The following is an 18486-nucleotide window of genomic DNA, read 5'->3' on the forward strand; positions in this document are numbered from 1 at the left end:
TAGCAATCACCAATTTATTCTTCATCCCTATTGTAGTTTTGCCTTTTTCTGAATGTCATACAAATATGACCATATAGTATGTAGTTTTTTGAGACTACCTACTTTATCATGATGCGTTTGATATTTGATCATGCTATTGCATCTATCAAGTTAGTTCTTTTTTATTGCTAAATAGTATTAAGTTATATGTGTGTACCCTTTTTAATCTGTTCACCAGTTGTGTTGTTCTGGTTTTTTGGCAGTTATGAAAAGAGCTGTTACAAACATTTGCTTTCAGATGTTTATGTGTACACAGATTTTAATTTCTCTTGGATAAATACCTAGGTGTGTGCTTACTGGGTCATATGGTATGTGTTATAATTAATTTCATAAGAAACTGCTGGAGTTCCTGTTGTGGCTCAGTGGTTAACGAACCCGACTAGTATCCATGAGTACTCGGGTTTGATCCTTGGCCTTGCTCAGTGGGTCAAGGATCCGACCTTGCCATGAACTGCGGTGTAGGTCGTAGTTGCAGCTCGGATCCTGCATTGCTGTGACTGTGGCTGTACGTAGGCTGGCAGCTGTATCTCCGTAAATCTCCGATTCAACCTCTAGCCTGGGAACCTCCATATGCCACAGGGATGGCCCTAAAAAGAAAAAAAGAAACTGCCAAAATGTTTTCCTGAGTAGCCTGTATTCTTTTTTAAAAAATGATATCGGGGTGTATGTAGTTGCTTTACAATGTTGGTGTTAGTTTCAGGTGTATAGCAAAGTGATTCAGTTATACATATACATACATTCATTCTTTTCCAGATTCTTTCCCCATATAGTTATTATAGAATAGTAAGTAGAATTCCCTTTGTTATACAGTACATCCTTGTTGGTTATCTATTTTATATAAAGTAGTGAAATATTAATGCCAAACTTCTAATTTATCCCTCCCCCTACTTTGGTAACCTTAAGTTTGTTTTTGAAATCTGTGTCTGTTTCTGTTTTATAAATAAGTGCAATTACAAAACAGAAATATTGTGCCATTTTTTATTAGATTCCACATATATTTGTCTTCATGTGACTTACTTCACTTAGTATGATAATTTCTAGGTCCATCGATGTTGCTGCAAATGGCATTATTTCACTCTTTTATGAGTAACTTGAATTCTTACCACAATGTATCAGAGTTCTACTTGCTTCCCATTCTTGTTCAGTTTTTTTTTTATGTGATTCTGATAGGTGTATATTGGCATCCCATTATGGTTTTAATTTACATTTTTCTAAAGGCTAATAATAATAAAAATCTTTTGATATGCTTATTTTTATCTGTATATCTTTGTGTCTATTCAAATCTGTTCATTTTAAAATTGGGTTTTTTTTAAATGAATTTTGAGAGTTCTTTGTATGTTCTGGATATAAGTACTTTGTTATATTTGTGATTTTCCAATATTTTCCTTACTATCTATGGCTACTCTTTTCACTCATCTAACAGTGTCTTTCACAAAAAGGTGATGAACTGAAATTTTTTCTTTTTAATTGCTTTTGGTCTTTTGTCTAAGGAGTCTTTGTTGATCTCAGAGTCACAAAGACTTTTCCTATCTTCTAAAAAATTTTGTAATTTTACATTTTATATTTAGGTCTATAATTAATTTTGAGTTTATTTTTGTATAAAATAATTGGCTGAGGTTCACTTTGTATACAGATGACTATTTTTTCCAGTGCCATTTATTGAAAACCAAATTATATATGTTATCTTAATTCATATTAATTTAGCATGTATATGATACAGAAATAATTTTATATATGAGGTGATATACAAACAGATATTAATTTTAGATATATGAGTTAATATACAAACATATATTTACTAAGTGTCTGCTGAGAGGGCCTATAAGCAGTGACACCTCAGTAGCCATGAACAAACCTAGCACACAGATCTTGGTTTCTAAATATAATTCTACAATAAAAGGAACCAGGAATTCTATGGATAAATTGATTCTAGAGTTGAGGCAAGGGTAATACAAAATAAGTCCAGAGCTTTTGGTAGTATCAGAAAATGAGAAAGTGCTCAAAGTGATAGGAGGTGTTAAATGGACATAGGCGCCAACCTGAAAGAGCGTTTTACGGCAAAACTGGAACAATTTGAGCAACAAAATAAATGACATAGTATTGCATTATAACTCAGAGGATCAAATATTTGAGACATATAGATATAAGTAAATTATTGAATAAATAAATAAATGGGGAGAAGTGAGAACTCCCCTTGAAATATTCCAAATCTTACATCTAGATTCTGCCCCCTCTTGGAGGCGGGACTTATTTTCTTCTTTCTTGAGAATGGGCTGGAGGACTTAGTGATTTACTTTCAAAGAATAGAGTATGAAAAGAAAACAGTTATTTTATAATTGAGAAAACTGGCAAATGCTACCTTAACAAAGTGATCCAGGTTAATATCATCCATGATATTATGTACCTCTTGATATATTATGATAAGAAGGGCTCTTTGTTATTTTCCTGCAAGAACTATAATCTCAGTCTAATCAAGAAGAAGAAAACCAGACAGACCTAAATTAAAGGGCATGCTAAGAAGTACCTGATTACTATTCCTCAAAATTGTTAAGGTCATAAAAAACAAGGAAAGACTGTCACAGACCAGAAGAGACTAAGGTGACATGACAACTAAATGCAATGTAGTACCCTGAATTACCTCATGGAATAGAAAAAGAGACATTAAAGGAAAGACTGGTGAAAGTCTGGAGTTTAGTTAATAGTCCATTTGTTCCGGCACTATTTCTTTGGAAAAGCCTATTCTAAAAAAACCTTTCTCCAAAGAAGACATACAGATGACCATCAGATACATGAAAAGATGCTAACCATTATTAATTATTAGAGAAATGCAAATCAGACCTAAAATGAAGTACCATCTCATGCCAGTCAGAATGGCCATTATTACAAAGTCTATAAATAATGTTGGAACAGGTGTGGAGAAAAGGGAACCTTCTTATACTGTTGGTGGGAATGTAAATTGGTGCATTTTCCATAATGGTACAGCCATTATGGAAAACTATCGAGGTTCCTCAGAAAACTAGAGTTGCATAGGATCCAGCAATCCCACTCCTGGGTATATACCCAGACAAAAGTATAATTCGAAAAGATACATGTACCTCTGTGTTCATTAGCAGCGCTATTTATAATAGCCAAGACATGAAAACAACCTAAATGTCCATCAGTGGATGGAGGAATGGATAAAGAAGATGTTGTACATATATGCAATGGAATATTACTTAGCCATAAAAAGAATGAAATAATGTCATTTGCAGCAACATGGATGTACCTAGAGATTATCATACCAACTAGTTGGAAAGAGAAAGACAAATACCACACTTATATGTGGAATCTAAAATATGACACAAATGAACATATCTACAAAAACAGACTCACAGATGTAGAGAACACACTCGTGGCTTCCAATTGGGAGTTTGGAATTAGCAGATGCTAATTTATCTATCTATCTATCTATCTATCTATCTATGTATGATATAAACAAGGTCCTACTATATAGCACAAGGAACTACATTCAATATCTTGTGATAATCCATAATGGAAAAGAATATGAAGAAGTGTGTATATATATAGCTGAGTCACTTAGCTGTATAGCAGAAATTAAGACAACATTGTAAATTAAACATACTTCAATAAAGATTCTTCTTTTTTTAATCTTTTTTAGGGCTGCACTTGTGGCATGTAGAAGTTCCCAGGCTAGGGGTCAAATCAGAGCTGCAGCTGCTGGCCTACACCACAGCCACAGCAATGCCAGATCTGAGCCACATCTGCAACCTATGCTGCAGTTTGAGGCAACTCCAGATCCTTAACCCACTGAGTGAGGCCAGAGATCAAACACGCATCCTCATGAATACTAGCTGGGTTTGTAACCTGCTGAGCCACAATGCAAACTACTAAAAAGACTATTCTTTATCCACTGAATTTCTTTTGAACCTTTATAAATATTATATGTGTGGTTCTATTACCAGACACACATTTTTGTTCCATTGATCTGTGTGTTTATCCTTTTGCTAATAACACACACTCTTAATGAATATAGCTTTGCAATAAGTCTTCAAATCAGGCAGTGGATCTGCTGGTATTTTATTGAGGATTTTTACACCAATAACCATGTGAGATTTTGGTTGGTAGACAATATGCTAGTATATGGTTTTATGGTTTGTTTATTTATTTATTTATTCACTTTTTAGGGCCACACCCGTGGCATATGGAGGTTTCCAGACTAGAGGTCAAATTGGAGCTGCAGCTGCCAATCTACGCCACAGCAATGCGGGATCCAAGCCACATCTGCAACCTTCACCACAGCTCACAGCAACTCCATATCTTTAACCCACTGAGCAAGGCCAGGGATTGAACCTACATCCTCATAGATGCTAGTCAGATTAGTTAACCTCTGAGACATGACAGGAACTCCCATGCTGGTATATGATTAATGATCAGATTTTGGGGATTGGGAGAGAAATGTGGTTTGTATTGTTTACTAATTTCTATGGTATAAATTCCCCTGCTGTGGCTAATTTCTAGCTACATGATGTTAATCAATTGTCAACAGTTTAACAATCAGCACTCCTGATCTGGTACAAACAGGTGCCAGCTACCACTGTAGTTTTCTTTTCTGGTAATACTTTTGTTAGGTTTGGATATCAGGGTAATGTGGACCTCATAAAATGAGTTGAGAATGGTTCTTTCCTCTTTATTTTATGGAAGAGATTACATATAACTGCCTTAAATGGTGGAACATTTAAACCACTGAAACCATCTGGGCATGAAGATTTTTTTTTGTGAGAAAGTTTTGTTTTTATTGAAATGAAATACACAATTTTATTTTTCTTTTTAGAGCCATACCTGTGGCATATGAAGTTCCTAAGCTAGGAGTTGAATCAGCTGCAGCTGCCAGTCTATGCCACAGCCACAGCAATGCTGGATACTTAACCCACTGAGTGAGGCCAGGGATCAAACCCATATCCTCACAGACACTATGTTAGGTTCTTAACCTGCTGAGCTCCGAAATACACATAATATAATACTGACATTTAAAAGTATAAAACTATGTGACATTTAGTACATCCACATATTGGAGGATAATTACAACATTAAGTTCCAAAGCATTTTCACCATCCTAAAAGAAACCTCATACCCACTGAGCAGTCACTGTCTATTCCTTCTCCCTCTAGCCTCTGGCAATTACCAGTCCCCTCTGTATCTCTGGCCATTAAGCTATTCTGGATATTTCTTAGTGGAATCATATAACATCTACCTTTTCCAATTGGCTTCTCACTTAAAATAATGTTTTCCAAGTTCATTCATTCTATAGCATGTATCAGTATTTCATTTTTATGCCAAAAATAATTTCATTGTATGTTTATACTACAATTTGTTTATCTAGTCATCCGTTGAAAGACATTTAGATGGTTTTCACTTTCAGGCTGTTGTGAATAATGCCATTATGAATTTTTGTGTACAAGTATTTGAGTACCTGTTTTCAGTTCTTTTGGGTTTATATCTAGAAGTGGACTTGCTGGGTTAAATGGTAATTGTTATGTCTAACTTTTTGAGGAACTGCCATACTTTTCCTCAGCAACTGTACCATTTTGGATTCCCGCATGAGATATACAAGGATTACAATTTGTCTACATTCTCCCCATCAATTGTTACTTTCTGGTTTTGTTTTTTAAATTCCCATCATAGTGAATGTGAGGTGGTATTTTTTAATTTTGATTTGAATTTCCCTAAAGAGTAATGAAATTGAGCATTTTTTCATGTGCTCATTTGTATAATTTAGAGAAGTGTCTATTCATTTTCTTTACCCATTTTCTAGCTGAATTGTATTTTTTTTTTTTTTTTGTCTTTTTACTATTTCTTTGGGCCGCTCCCGCGGCATATGGAGGTTCCCAGGCTAGGGGTCAAATCGGAGCTGTAGCCACTGGCCTACGCCAGAGCCACAGCAACGCAGGATCCGAGCCGCGTCTGCAACCTACACCACAGCTCACGGCAACGCCGGACGGATCGTCAACCCACTGAGCAAGGGCAGGGACCGAACCCGCAACCTCATGGTTCCTAGTCGGATTCGTTAACCACTGCACCACGACGGGAACTCCTGAATTGTATTTTTGTTATTGAATTGGAATACACTTGTATCAGATATATGATTTGTAAATATACTCCATTCTGAGAGTTATCTTTTTCCTATTTTGGTAATGTCCTATGATGCATAGAAGTTTTAAATTTCGATAAAGTCAGTTTATTTTATTTTTGTTACTTGTACTTTTGGATGTCATATCTGGAATCCACTGCCAAATTCAGGGTAAGGCAGCTTCTACATTTTTGTCTGACTTTTACAGTTTTAGCTCTTAATATTTAGGTTAGTAATCTAATTTGAGTTAAATTTTGTTTTTTGTTTTTTTGGTCTTTTAGGGCCACACCCACAGCATATGGAGGTTCCCAGGCTAGGGGTCCAATCGGAGCTGTAGCTGCTGGCCTATGCCACAGCCACAGCAACACAGGATCCAAGCCACACCTGTGACCTACACTACAGTTCACGGCAATGCCGGATCCTTAATTCACTGACCAAGGATTGAACCTGTGTCCTCATGGATGCTCATCAGATTCATTTCCACTGAGCCATGACAGGAATGCCTCAATCTCTTTAATTGCTATAGATCTGTTCAGATTTACTGTTTCTTTAGTCAGTTTTGTTAGTTTGTGTGTTTCTAGGAATTTGTCCATTTCATCTAGTTTATCTAATTTGTTGGTGTACAATTATCCACAAGATTCTCCTATAAATTTATTTCTAAATTTATTTATTTGGTAGCAAAATTCCCTCTTTCTCACTTTAATTATTTGCTTCCTTTTTCTTTTTATTTATTTTGACCCTCACACAATGCACAAAAATAAACTCAAAATGGCTTAAAGGAGTTCCTTTTGTGGTGTGGCAGAAATGAATCAACTAGTATCCATGAAGATGCAGGTTCAGTCCCTTGCCTTGTTCAGTGGGTTGGGATCCGGTGTTGCCGTGAGCTATGGTGCATATCGCAGACACGGCTCAGATCCTTCATTGCTGTAGCTGTGGTATAGGCCAGCAGCTGTAGCTCCAATTTGAACCCTAGCCTGGAACTAACATATGCCGAGGGTGTGGCCCTAAAAAAAGCAAAAAAAAAAAAAAAAAATTAAAAAAAAAAAAGGCTTAAAGACTTAAACGTAAGACAAGACACCATAAAATGCCTAGGGAAAACATTCTCTGACATCAGCTGTACAAATGTTTTCTTAGGTCATCCTCCCAAGGCAACAGAAATAAAAACAAAAATAAACGAATGGAACTTAATCAGACTTATAAAAAGGAAACCATAAAAAAACAAAAAGACAATCTACAGAATGGTAGAAAATAGCTTAAAATGATGCAAGTGACAAGGGCTTAATCTCTAAAATATACAATCAACGTATACAACTCAACAGCAAAAAAAACCAACAACCCAGTTGAAAAATGGGCAAAAGACCTGAATAGACATTTCTCCAAAGAAGATATACAGGTGGCCAAGAGGCACAAGAAAAAAACGCTCAACATCACTAATTATCAGAGAAATGCAAATCAAAAATACAACTAGATACCACCCCACATCCATCATAATGGCCATCATTAACAAGCCAACAAATAACAAATGCCAGAGAGGGTGTGGAGAAAAAGCATATCCTTCTTCACTGATGGTGGGAATGTAAACTGGTACAACCACTACGCAGTACCAAAATAGTATGGAGGTACCTCAAAATTAAATATAGAACTACCATATGACCCAGCAGTCCCACTCTTGGGCATATTTCTGGACAAAACTTGCACTGAAATAGACACATGCACCCGTATGTTCATTGCAGCACTATTCACAACAGCGAAGACACGGAAACAACCTAAATGTCCATCGACAGAGGAGTGAATTAAGAAGATATGGTATATATACACGATGGAATACTACTCAGCCATAAAAAAGAACAAAAGAATGCCATTTGCAGCAACGTGGATGGAACTAGAGACACTCATACTAAGTGAAGTAGGTCAGAAAGAGAAAGCCAAATACCATATGATATCACTTATATCTAGAATCTAATATATGGCACAAATGAACCTATCTACAGAAAGGAAAGAAAACCTCATGGACATGGAGAACAGACTTGTGGTTGCCAAGAGGGAGGGGGGGGTGGAGTGGGATGGACTGGGAGTTTGGGGTTAATAGATGCAAACCATTGCCTCTGGAAAGGATAAGCAATGAGATCCTACTGTATAACACAGGGAACTCTATCTAGCCATTTGTTATGGAACACGATGGAGGATAATGTGAGAAAAAGGAATATATATATATGACTGGGTCACTTTGCTGTACAGAATAAATTGACAGAACATTGTAAATCAACTCTAATAAAAAACTGAAAAATAAATATATAGGAAAAATATATTTTGGCCTATCTGAATATTCCATCTGTTCTTGAGAAGACTGTATATTCTGTTACTATTGGGTAGAGTGTTCTATATATGTCTGCTATATCTAGTGGGTTTATAGTGTTATTTAAGACCATTATTTCCTTTTTGATCTTCTGTCTGGGTTTTTTAAGCATTATTGAAAGTCAGCTATTGAAGTCTCCAACTATTTTTTTTCTTATGGCTACATTCGTGGCATATGGAGGTTCCCAGGATAGGGGTCGAATTGGAGCTACAGCTGCTAGCCTTACACCACAGCCACAGCAATGCCAGATCCAAGCTGCATCTGCTACCTACACCACAGCTCATGGCAACACTGGATCCTTAACTCAGTGAGTGAGGCCAGGGACCGAACCTGTGTCCTCATGGATACTAGTCATACTCATCTCCACTGAGCCATGAGGGGAACTCCTCCAACTATTATTTTAGAACTACCTATTTCTCCTTTCGATTCTGTCATTTTTTACTTTACATATTTTGGGGCTCTGTTTGGTCAGCATATGTTTATAAATGTTATATCTCCTTGATGCATTGACCCTTCTTTGCCTCGTGTATCAATTTATTTTCTTTTTACTTAAGGTCTATTTTGTCTGAATTAATATAGTCAGCCTAGCTGACTATATGATTACTATATAAAATATGTGAAATATATTTTTCCATCTTTCCATCCTACACTTTTAAGCTATGTATGTCTTTGGATCTAAAGTAATTTTTAGCATATATTCATGTTTTTATTATCCATCCTGTGAATATCTGCCTTTATCCATTTATATTTAAAGTGACTTCTGGTGAAGAAAAACTTACTTCTGTAACTTGGCATTTATTTTCTGTATGCCATGATATTTTACCTTAATTCTCCTCAGACCGCCTTCTTTTTGTGTTTGATTAATTTTTTCTAGTGTACTATTTTGTTTTATTCTTCATTTCCTTTTCTGTATTTTAATGTTATTTTTAGTGGTTACCTGGTGATTAAAATTAACACCCCTAATTTAAAACAATTTATTTTGACTAATTCAAAAAGATGTATACAAACCCTATGTTCACTGCAGCATAATTTACAATAGCCAATATTATGAAACAGTCTAGGTGCAATGGAATACTATTGCATAAATAGTATTCTACCATAAAAAGATTAAATCTTGCCATTTGTGACAACATAGCTAGACCTTGAGGATATTATGGTAAATTAAAAAATGAGATGAAGAAAGACAAATACTGTATGATTTCACTCATATGTGGAATATAGAAAAACTGACAACCAAAAAACCAAAATAAATGAACAAAGCAAACCAAACCAAAGCATACACATAATACAAAGAACAAAGTAGTGATTATCAGAGGGGAAGTGTGGAGAGCAGGGCAAAATGGATAAAAGGAATCAACTCTATGGTGATGGATGGAAACTAAATTTTTGGTGGTGAGCATGCTGTAGAGTGTACAGAAGTAGAAATATGTACACGTGAAACTTCTATAATATTATAAATCACTGTCACCGCAATTTTAAAAATATATATGTATAACAATTTAGTTTGAATTAATATCAAATTAGTTTCAACATCATACAGAAACTGCTGATATATAGCTCCATTTCCCCCTTCATATATCACAAAATATACCTTTATATGTTATATGCCCATTAACATATGTTTATAGTTACTGTTTTAATCTTTCGTCTTTTAAATCATATAGGAAATTTTTAAAAAGGAGTTGTAACCTAAAAATACAATGGTACAGGCTTCTATATTTAACTATGCCATTACCTTTACTTGTGTACTTCATATAGCCTCCAATAACTGTCTAGTTTCCTTTCTTTTCTTTCTTTTTATGGCAGCACCTGCAGTATATGGCAGTTCCCAGGCCAGGGGTAGAATCAGAGCTATAGATGAGGCCTACGCCATAGCCATGGCAACATGGGATCTGAGCCATATCTGCGACCTGTGTCACAGCTTGCAGCAACACTGGATCCTTAACACGCTTAGCAAGGCCAGGAATCAAACTTGCATCCTCACAGAGACAATGTCAGGCCCTTAACCTGCTGAGCCACAATGGGAACTCCTAGTTTCCTTTCATTTCTGGCTGAAGGACTCCCTTTAGCATTTTTTGTAGGGCAAGTCTACTACTAGCAGCAAGCTCTCAGCTTTTACATTGGAATGCCTTTAATTTGTCCTACATTATTGAAGGCTAGTTTTGCTGAATATAGAATTCTTAGTTGACTTGTAAATATGTCATCATGGTTTCTGTTGAGAGAGCTGCTTTATAAACTTACCTTACTGGTTGCTGTAAGTTTTTTCTTAGATTCTGGAGTTCTGAAAAAGTTGATTCTGTCAGTTTTTTCTAGCTTAATAGTTGCCTCAGTGGAGGGACCAATTCTTGAATCTCTCCATTTCACCATTTCTTATGAAATCACTCATGTTGAAAGGTTTTTAACTACAAATTCAGTTTCTTTAATAGATATAGACTCTTTAGCTTAGGTATTTCTCCTGAGTGAGTTTTGGTAGTTTGTTTCATTCGAGTTGGTCCATTTCATTAAGTTGTCAAATCTATAGGCATAGAATTGTTCATAGTATGCCCTTATTCTCCTTTTAATGTTTATTATTTTAAAAAATTTTTATTTATTTATTTTTCCGCTGTACAGCATGGGGACCAAGTTACACATACATGTATACATACTATTTCCTCCCATTGTTGTGTTGCTATGTAAGTATCTAGACATAGTTCTCAATGCTACACAGCAGGATCTTATTGTAAATCCATTCCAAGAGCCCTGTGTGGCTTGCAGCATAACTACTCGATGTTACTCCTTTTAATGTTTATAAGATCAAGAGTAATTGTCTGCATTTTCACTTCTGATATTGTTCACTTTTGTTTCTATTTTCTTGGTGATTTTAGATACAGCTTTATCAATTTTCTTGGTCTTCAAGAGAAACAATATTTGTTCTTATTTTCTAATAACATAAACCCAGTGCTCAACCATTATTTATTTCCAAATAACTTTCTCATATAACTTTCTGTTACTGATTTCTAGTTTAAATTGCCTATGTACAATTTATTTTGAACAGTGTTATTTAAGTTTCAGATTTGTTTTCTTGCTAGAAAGTCATCTCTCAGTATTTCATGAAGAGACATACAGTCTTTTCCTTTTCACTGTCTCTATAAGCAATCCATTTTAACTTCCACAGTTTCCATATATGGCTATGCCAGAAATAAGTTCTTACTATTTTCCTATTATCTCTAAGCTGTTATTTCTGGTTTGCCATGGGGTTTTCTTGGTTTCTTTGAGGTGTATAGTTCAGGGCTTTGCATTCTGCAAAGTTGCATAGTTTATATCTTTTAAAATTCTTATTTTATGAAAACATCTTTTCTTATTCTTGAATTAAAATTTGTCAGAGCATGGAATTTTAGGTTCAAAACCCTTTCCATAAAAACTTTGTGGGTATTCCTTCTGTGTCTTTTAACAGTTGGTTCTGTATACAAGAAGTCACTTGTCAGTTTTATTCATATTCTCTTAATTGCTGAGGTGGAATGGCTATATCATAAGAAAATGGTACTTGTAATTACTTAATTAGAAGTGTTGCTTTGGGGAGATCCCTTCATAGCTCAGTAGTTAATGAACCTGACTAGGATCCATGAGGATCTGATTCGACCCCTAGCTTGGGAACATCCATATGCCATGGGTGCGGCCCCCAAAAAAGCAAAAAAAGTGACTAGATATAGTTCCCAGTGCTATACAGCAGGATCTTATTGCTTATTCATTCCAAAGGCAATGGTTTGCATCTATTAACCCCAAATCCCCAATCCATCCCACTCCCTCCCCCTCCCATTTGGCAACCACAAGTCTATTCTCCATGTCCATGATTTTCTTTTCTGTGGAAAGGTTCATTTGTGCATATATTAGATTCCAGATATAAGTGATATTGTATGGTATTTGTCTTTCTCTTTCTTACTTACTTCACTTAGTATGAGAGTCTCTAGTTGCATTCATGTTCCTGCAAATGGCATTATTTTGTTCTTTTTTATGGCTGAGTAGTATTCCATTGTGTATATATATACTACATCTTCTTAATCCATTCCTCTGTCAGTGGACATTTAGGTTGTTTCCATGTCTTTGCTGTTGTGAATAGTGCTTCAGTGAACATATGGGTGCATGTGCCTATTTCAAGGAAAGTTTTATCTGGATATATGCCCAAGAGTGGGATTGCTGGGTCATATGGTAGTTCTGTATTTACTTTTCTGAGTAGAATAACCATTTCATCTCTTCCCCCTATAATATAACTTTTATCTACATTTGATTCACAAATTTAAAAAGTACTCAACATGCATATTATACTAACATAAGAAGAAAGCAGAAAATGTGAATTAACAGCTTTTCAATTGATGTAAATACTTTTCTCCCATACAAACACAAAGTAGAGGAAAATACAACTCTCCAATATTAAATCATTTCAGATAGGGAACCTTAAAAACCAGAGATTGAAGACTTACAATAGAAATGGGAAAAAATGTAAATGTAAAATATGACTTAACTCAGGAAAGAAATAGAACAGAAAAATCATCCCAGATAAGAAGATTAAATTACAGTGCACCTAAAGGGAGAAGAGAAATGAATGAACGTACAATAAATGCCATATAGGAGAGGAGGGAAGAGACCATAGTGGGGTGGGCGGCGGAAATAATAATTGATAAGGATGAAGAAGACAGTAATAGAAACAGAAGAAAGAGTCGAATCCTAAATAACAAAAACTAAATGGTGGAAGAGAAAAATGTGTGAAGCAAGAATTTATATGTAGCCAAGATGTTCTTCAAGCAAAAACATTACATTTCAGATTCTATGAATATAAATAAAGCTATGATTGGAGGAAATTTCATAGCTTTAAATAGTTCTATCAATAAAAATGAAATAATGAAAACAATTAGCATTGTGGTTCCAGCCATTACCAAACCACATAGACACTGTGAGTTAGCCTCCCACTTTCTCCCAGTAGTTATTAATGAATTTCCAATTAATTACAAAGTTGTATTATGTTTCTTTCCCACACTGCAGCTACTTCAATGTAAGTTATTTACATGTCTCTTTAATTTTCTGAGACCCTATATCTTTCTGATATGCCATTTGCCTCTTTTACTGTAGAGTTTCATCTAAACTGCTTACATTTCTCTCTTCATTGGCTCCCCATTAGCTGTATTTGCCTCTACAAAGTAAAGGAAGGGATGAACGTCCCAAAGATGTATAAGACAGGTCCACATGGTGTGAAATAACAGACTATCTATTCATATTTTCTTTCATATAAATAGAAAAAAATAAAAACTTTTCAATTTTAAATAGACTAAAAATATATACTAATAAGCAGACATCAGAAGAGTGGGTATGCAAATATGTCTTAATAGTCCAGAAGACAAATTCTGTATCTCTTCTATCCATTCATCTGCCCATGGACATTCAGGTTGCTTCCAAATCTTTGCCATTATAAATAATGGTGGAATGAATACTGGAGTGCATACATGTTTTCAAATTAGCATTTTTACTTTCTTTGGGCAGCAATCCAGAAGTGAAACTGCTGGATCATATGGCAGTTCCATTTTTAACTTCTTGAGAAACTTCCATAATGTTATCCATAGAGGGTACACAAGTCTACCAACTGTGCATAGGGTTCCCTTTTATCCACTCATGGCCTACATTTGTTATTTTCTTTGTGATGATAGCTGTTCTGATAGGTGAGAGGTGGTAGGTACCTCATTGTGGTTTTGATTTGCATTTCCCTAATGATTATGATGTTGAGCACCTTTTTGTGTGTCTGTTAGCCATCTCTATATATGTCTTCTTTAGAAAAATGTCTGTTCATGTGCTCTGCCCATTCTTTAAATCGGGTTGGTTATTTGATATGGAGTGGTGTGAGTTCTTTGTATATTTTGGATATTAACCTCAGCAGATATAGTTTGCAAATATCTTCTCCTATTCAGTAGGCTGCCTTTTCATTTTCTTAATAGTTTCATTTGTTATGCAAAAGCTTCTGAGTTTGATGTCATCACATTTGTTTGTTTTTGTTTTTGTTTCTCTTACCTGAGAAAACATCCAAGAAATATTGCTAAGATGGATGACAAAGAGTATTTAATACCTATGTTTTTTCTTCCAGGAGTTTTATGGTTTTAAGTCTTACATTTAAATCTTTAATCCATTTTGAGTTTTATTTTTGTATGTGGTATGAAAAAGTGCAGTATGATTGTGTTGCACATAGCTGTCCAATTTTTCCAACACCATTTACTGAAGAGGCTGTCTTTTCTTCATTGCATATTCTTGCCTCTGTCATAGATGAATGACCATATAAAGGTAGCTTTATTTCTGAGCTCTCTATTCTGTTCCATTGATCCATGTGTCTGTTTCTGAGCTAGTACCATATATAGGGAGCATGATACCTTCATCTTTGTTCTTCTTCCTCAAGATTGTTTTGGTGATTTTCTATTTCCATACAGATTTTAGAATTACTTGTTTTAGTCCTGTGGAAAATGCCATTGATTTTTTTTTTTTTTTTTTTGTCTTTTTGTTGTTGTTGCTATTTCTTGGGCCGCTCCCGCGGCATATGGAGGTTCCCAGGCTAGGGGTTGAATCGGAGCTGGAGCCACCGGCCTACGCCAGAGCCACAGCAACGCGGGATCCGAGCCACGTCTGCAACCTACACCACAGCTCACGGCAACGCCGGATCGTTAACCCACTGAGCAAGGGCAGGGACCGAACCCGCAACCTCATGGTTCCTAGTCAGATTCGTTAACCACTGCGCCACGACAGGAACTCCTCCATTGATATTTTGATAGGGATAGAACTGAATCTGTAGATTGCCTTGAGTAGTGTTATCATTTTAACAATCCATTAGTGCAGAATATTGCTCCATTTGTTTGTGTTGTCTTTAATTTCTTTTGTCAGTGCCTTAAGTTTTTTGAGTACAAATGTTTCACCTCCTTTGTTGGATTTATTCCTAGGCTTTTTTTTTTTTTTTTTTTTTTTTATGGAATAGTAAGTGAAAAATTTTTTTTGGTTTTGTTTTTGTTTTTTAGGGCTGCACTTGTAGCATATGGAAGTTCTCAGGCTAGGGGTTGAATCAGAGCAGCAACTGCTGGCCTATGCTACAGCCACAGCCACACAGGCTCCGAGCTGCATCTGTGGTCTACACCACAGCTCACAGCAACACAGGATCCTTAACCCACTGAGTGAAGCCAGGGATTGAACCAGCATCCTCTTGGATACTATTCAAGTTTGTAACCTACTGAGCCACAATGGGAACTCCCTGAAATTGTTTCCTTAAATTCTCTTTCTGATAGTTCATTGTTAGTGTGCAGAAATGCAACAGATTTATGTAGACATTAATTTTCTATCCTGCAGCTTTATCAAATTCACTTATTCTACTAGATTTTTGGTCGTGTTTTTAGAATTTTTTATATATAGTATTATGTCATCTACAAACAGTGACAGTTTTACTTCTTTTCAATTTGGATTTCTTTTCTCTCTTTTTTTTTTTGTCTATTGCTATGGCTAGGACTTTGAATACTGTTTTGAATGCAGGTGTCTAGAGAAATTATCACAACCTTGTAAATCAACTATACGTCAATAAAACTTTATTTAAAAAAGAAAAAAAGTGGCTAGAAATCATATCTTTGTCTTGTCTGTTCTTAGAGGAAGTGCTTTCAGCTTTTCACTGCTGAATATGATGTTAGCTGTGGGCTTGCCATATATGGCCTTTATTATGTTGAGATATGTTCCTTCTAAACCCATTCTGCTGGAGTCTTTATCAAAAATAGATGTTGAATTTTTTGTATCTGTTGAGATGACTGTATGATTTTCATTCTTCAGTTTGTTACTGTGGTATATATATCACATTGATTGATTTGCAGATACCTGTAATAAATCCCACTTGATTAGAGTATATAATTCTTTTTTTAGGATATATAATTCTTTTAATGTATTATTGATTTCAGTTTGCTAACATTTTACTGAGGATTTTTACATCTGTGTTCCTCAGTGATATTGGCTTGTAATTTTTTTTTTGTGGTGTCTTTGGTTTTGGTATCAGGGTGATGCTGGCCTTGTAGAATGAGTTCAGAAGCATTCCTTCCTCTCCAGTTTTTTTGGAATAATCTGGGAAGAACAGATGTTAACTATTCTCTGAATGTTTGGTAGAGTTTACCTGTGAAGCTGGCTCGTTAGCAATACTTAAATCACACAGACCAGACTTTAAAACAAAGACTGGTGGGATGGAAATCCTATAAAATTGGATTGTGATGACCATTGTACAACTATAAATGTAATAAATTCACTAAGTAATTTAAAAAAAACCAAAGACTGTAACAAGAGACAAAGACATTACACAATGATAAAGGGGTCAATACAAGAAGGTGAACAATTATATATGTACCCAACATAGGAGCATCTAAATACATAATGCAGACATTAACAAACATAAAGGGAGAAATGATAGTAACACAGTAACAGCAGAGGACTTAACCCCCTGCTTATATTAATGGACAGATTATCCAGACAAAATCAATAAGGAAACAGTGGCCTTAAATGACACATTAAACCAAACTGCCTTAATAGATAAATAGAACATTCCATCTGAAACCCGCAGAATACACTTTATTTTCAAGTGAACATGGAACATTCTTCAGGATAGATCACATGCTGTGCTGCAAAAGATATCACAGTAATTTAAAGACAACTGAAATCTTATCAAGCGTATTCTGTGACCACAAAGATAAATCCAGGAGAGTTCAGGCATGGAATGATTTCTCAGTGAATATATACTGAGCAAATATTTTATATATGTGTAAATCAGGGCACAGTGTAGCAGAGTATCCTGACTCTTTAGAGTAAATCCTGTAGTTAGCACATTAAGTCTTTTTGATGGTACTCTATTCTGATCATTTCAGTTTGAACTGAAATATGTTGTTTCAGGGACCAGTAACATTTAAGGATATTACTGTGGAATTCACCCAAGAGGAATGGCAATTGCTGGACAATGCTCAAAGGACCCTGTATAGGGAAGTGATGCAAGAGAACTATCATCACCTCATCTCAGTGGGTGAGGAAATCTTCCCCAGTTTTAACTCCCAATAGTTTACATTTCCTTTTCCAGTTACTGGGACTTGTAAAGCCCCTGTGGGGTTGAATATTATAGTTTTCTTTTAGGGATCAAAGTTGATGAATCCATTTTGGGTACCAGAAAAATATTTGTGTCCCCATCCACTGCACTGGTAGAATCTAAATTTGCCAAGCCTATGTGGGACCCTCATTGTTCTCCTCCTAAAACTGCACTTTCTTATCCTTCAGAGTTGCTGTATGCCAAGCAATCTGTATTATTTTCTTTGTCTTTTCTATTAATAAGGTTATTGTGTGAATAAACCAAATGCAGTCTTCAAGTTAAAGCAAGGAAAAGAGCCATGGATATTAGAAGTAGAATTTCCACGTCGAAACAACCCTGGTAAGTGAGAAATTATAGTTCATGTTATTAGTGAGGTGGTTGGTGTCTTTTGAAATATTTTTTTCAGTAATCTCTGTTATTTTTTATTTTTTAAATTTTTATTGGAATTTAGTTGATTTACAAAGTGTTAATTTCAAGCATACAGCAAAGTAAATCATTTCTATACATACATACATACATACATTCCTTTTCAGTCTTTTCCCATATAGGTTATTACATAGTATTGAGTAAATGTCTCTGTGCTATACAATAGGTTCTTGGTACCTGTCTAATTTATATATAGTAGTGTGTATATATCAATCCTAACTGCCTAATTTATCCCCCCCCCCCATGTTTCCCTTTTGGAAAACACAAATTTGGTTTTGAATTGAGTCTGTTTCTGTTTTATAAGTTCTATTGTTGCATTTCTATTAGATTCCACATATTAGTGATCTCATACGATATTTGTCTTTCACTGACTTATTTCACTTAGTATGAGTAATCTCTTTTTTAAATGCCGTGTACTTTCAAAAATGATTGAGG

General features: G+C 35.3%; 1 protein-coding gene and 1 long non-coding RNA gene across 12 annotated transcripts in view; one reads left to right on the forward strand and one right to left on the reverse strand.

Annotated features, from left to right (window-relative positions):
• The window catches only part of ZNF25 (zinc finger protein 25), a 30045-nt gene that overhangs the window by 6352 nt on the left and 5207 nt on the right, over positions 1-18486 (forward strand). For 8 of the 11 annotated variants that reach the window (XM_013983246.3, XM_084997009.1, XM_021072377.2 and 5 more), the window contains 2 exons: positions 17439-17565; positions 17869-17964. In XM_013983246.3, coding sequence (XP_013838700.1) covers positions 17439-17565; positions 17869-17964 — 223 coding nt within the window. The remainder of the gene's footprint in view (positions 1-17438; positions 17566-17868; positions 17965-18486) is intronic. The other 3 variants (XM_084997007.1, XM_084997006.1, XM_084997008.1) reach the window with 1 other exon arrangement.
• Positions 10304-18486, reverse strand: part of LOC146396820 (uncharacterized) — a 41221-nt gene continuing 33038 nt past the window's right edge. The window contains exon 2 of the long non-coding RNA XR_014827960.1: positions 10304-15204. This is a non-coding gene — a long non-coding RNA (uncharacterized LOC146396820). The remainder of the gene's footprint in view (positions 15205-18486) is intronic.

The sequence above is a fragment of the Sus scrofa genome, chromosome 14 (genome assembly GCF_054392235.1).
Source record: "Sus scrofa isolate SSC_HxYL_T2T_F1_AM1 chromosome 14, Sscrofa_HxYL_maternal_Yorkshire_Landrace_v2.0, whole genome shotgun sequence".
In the NCBI taxonomy this organism is placed as follows: domain Eukaryota; kingdom Metazoa; phylum Chordata; class Mammalia; order Artiodactyla; family Suidae; genus Sus; species Sus scrofa.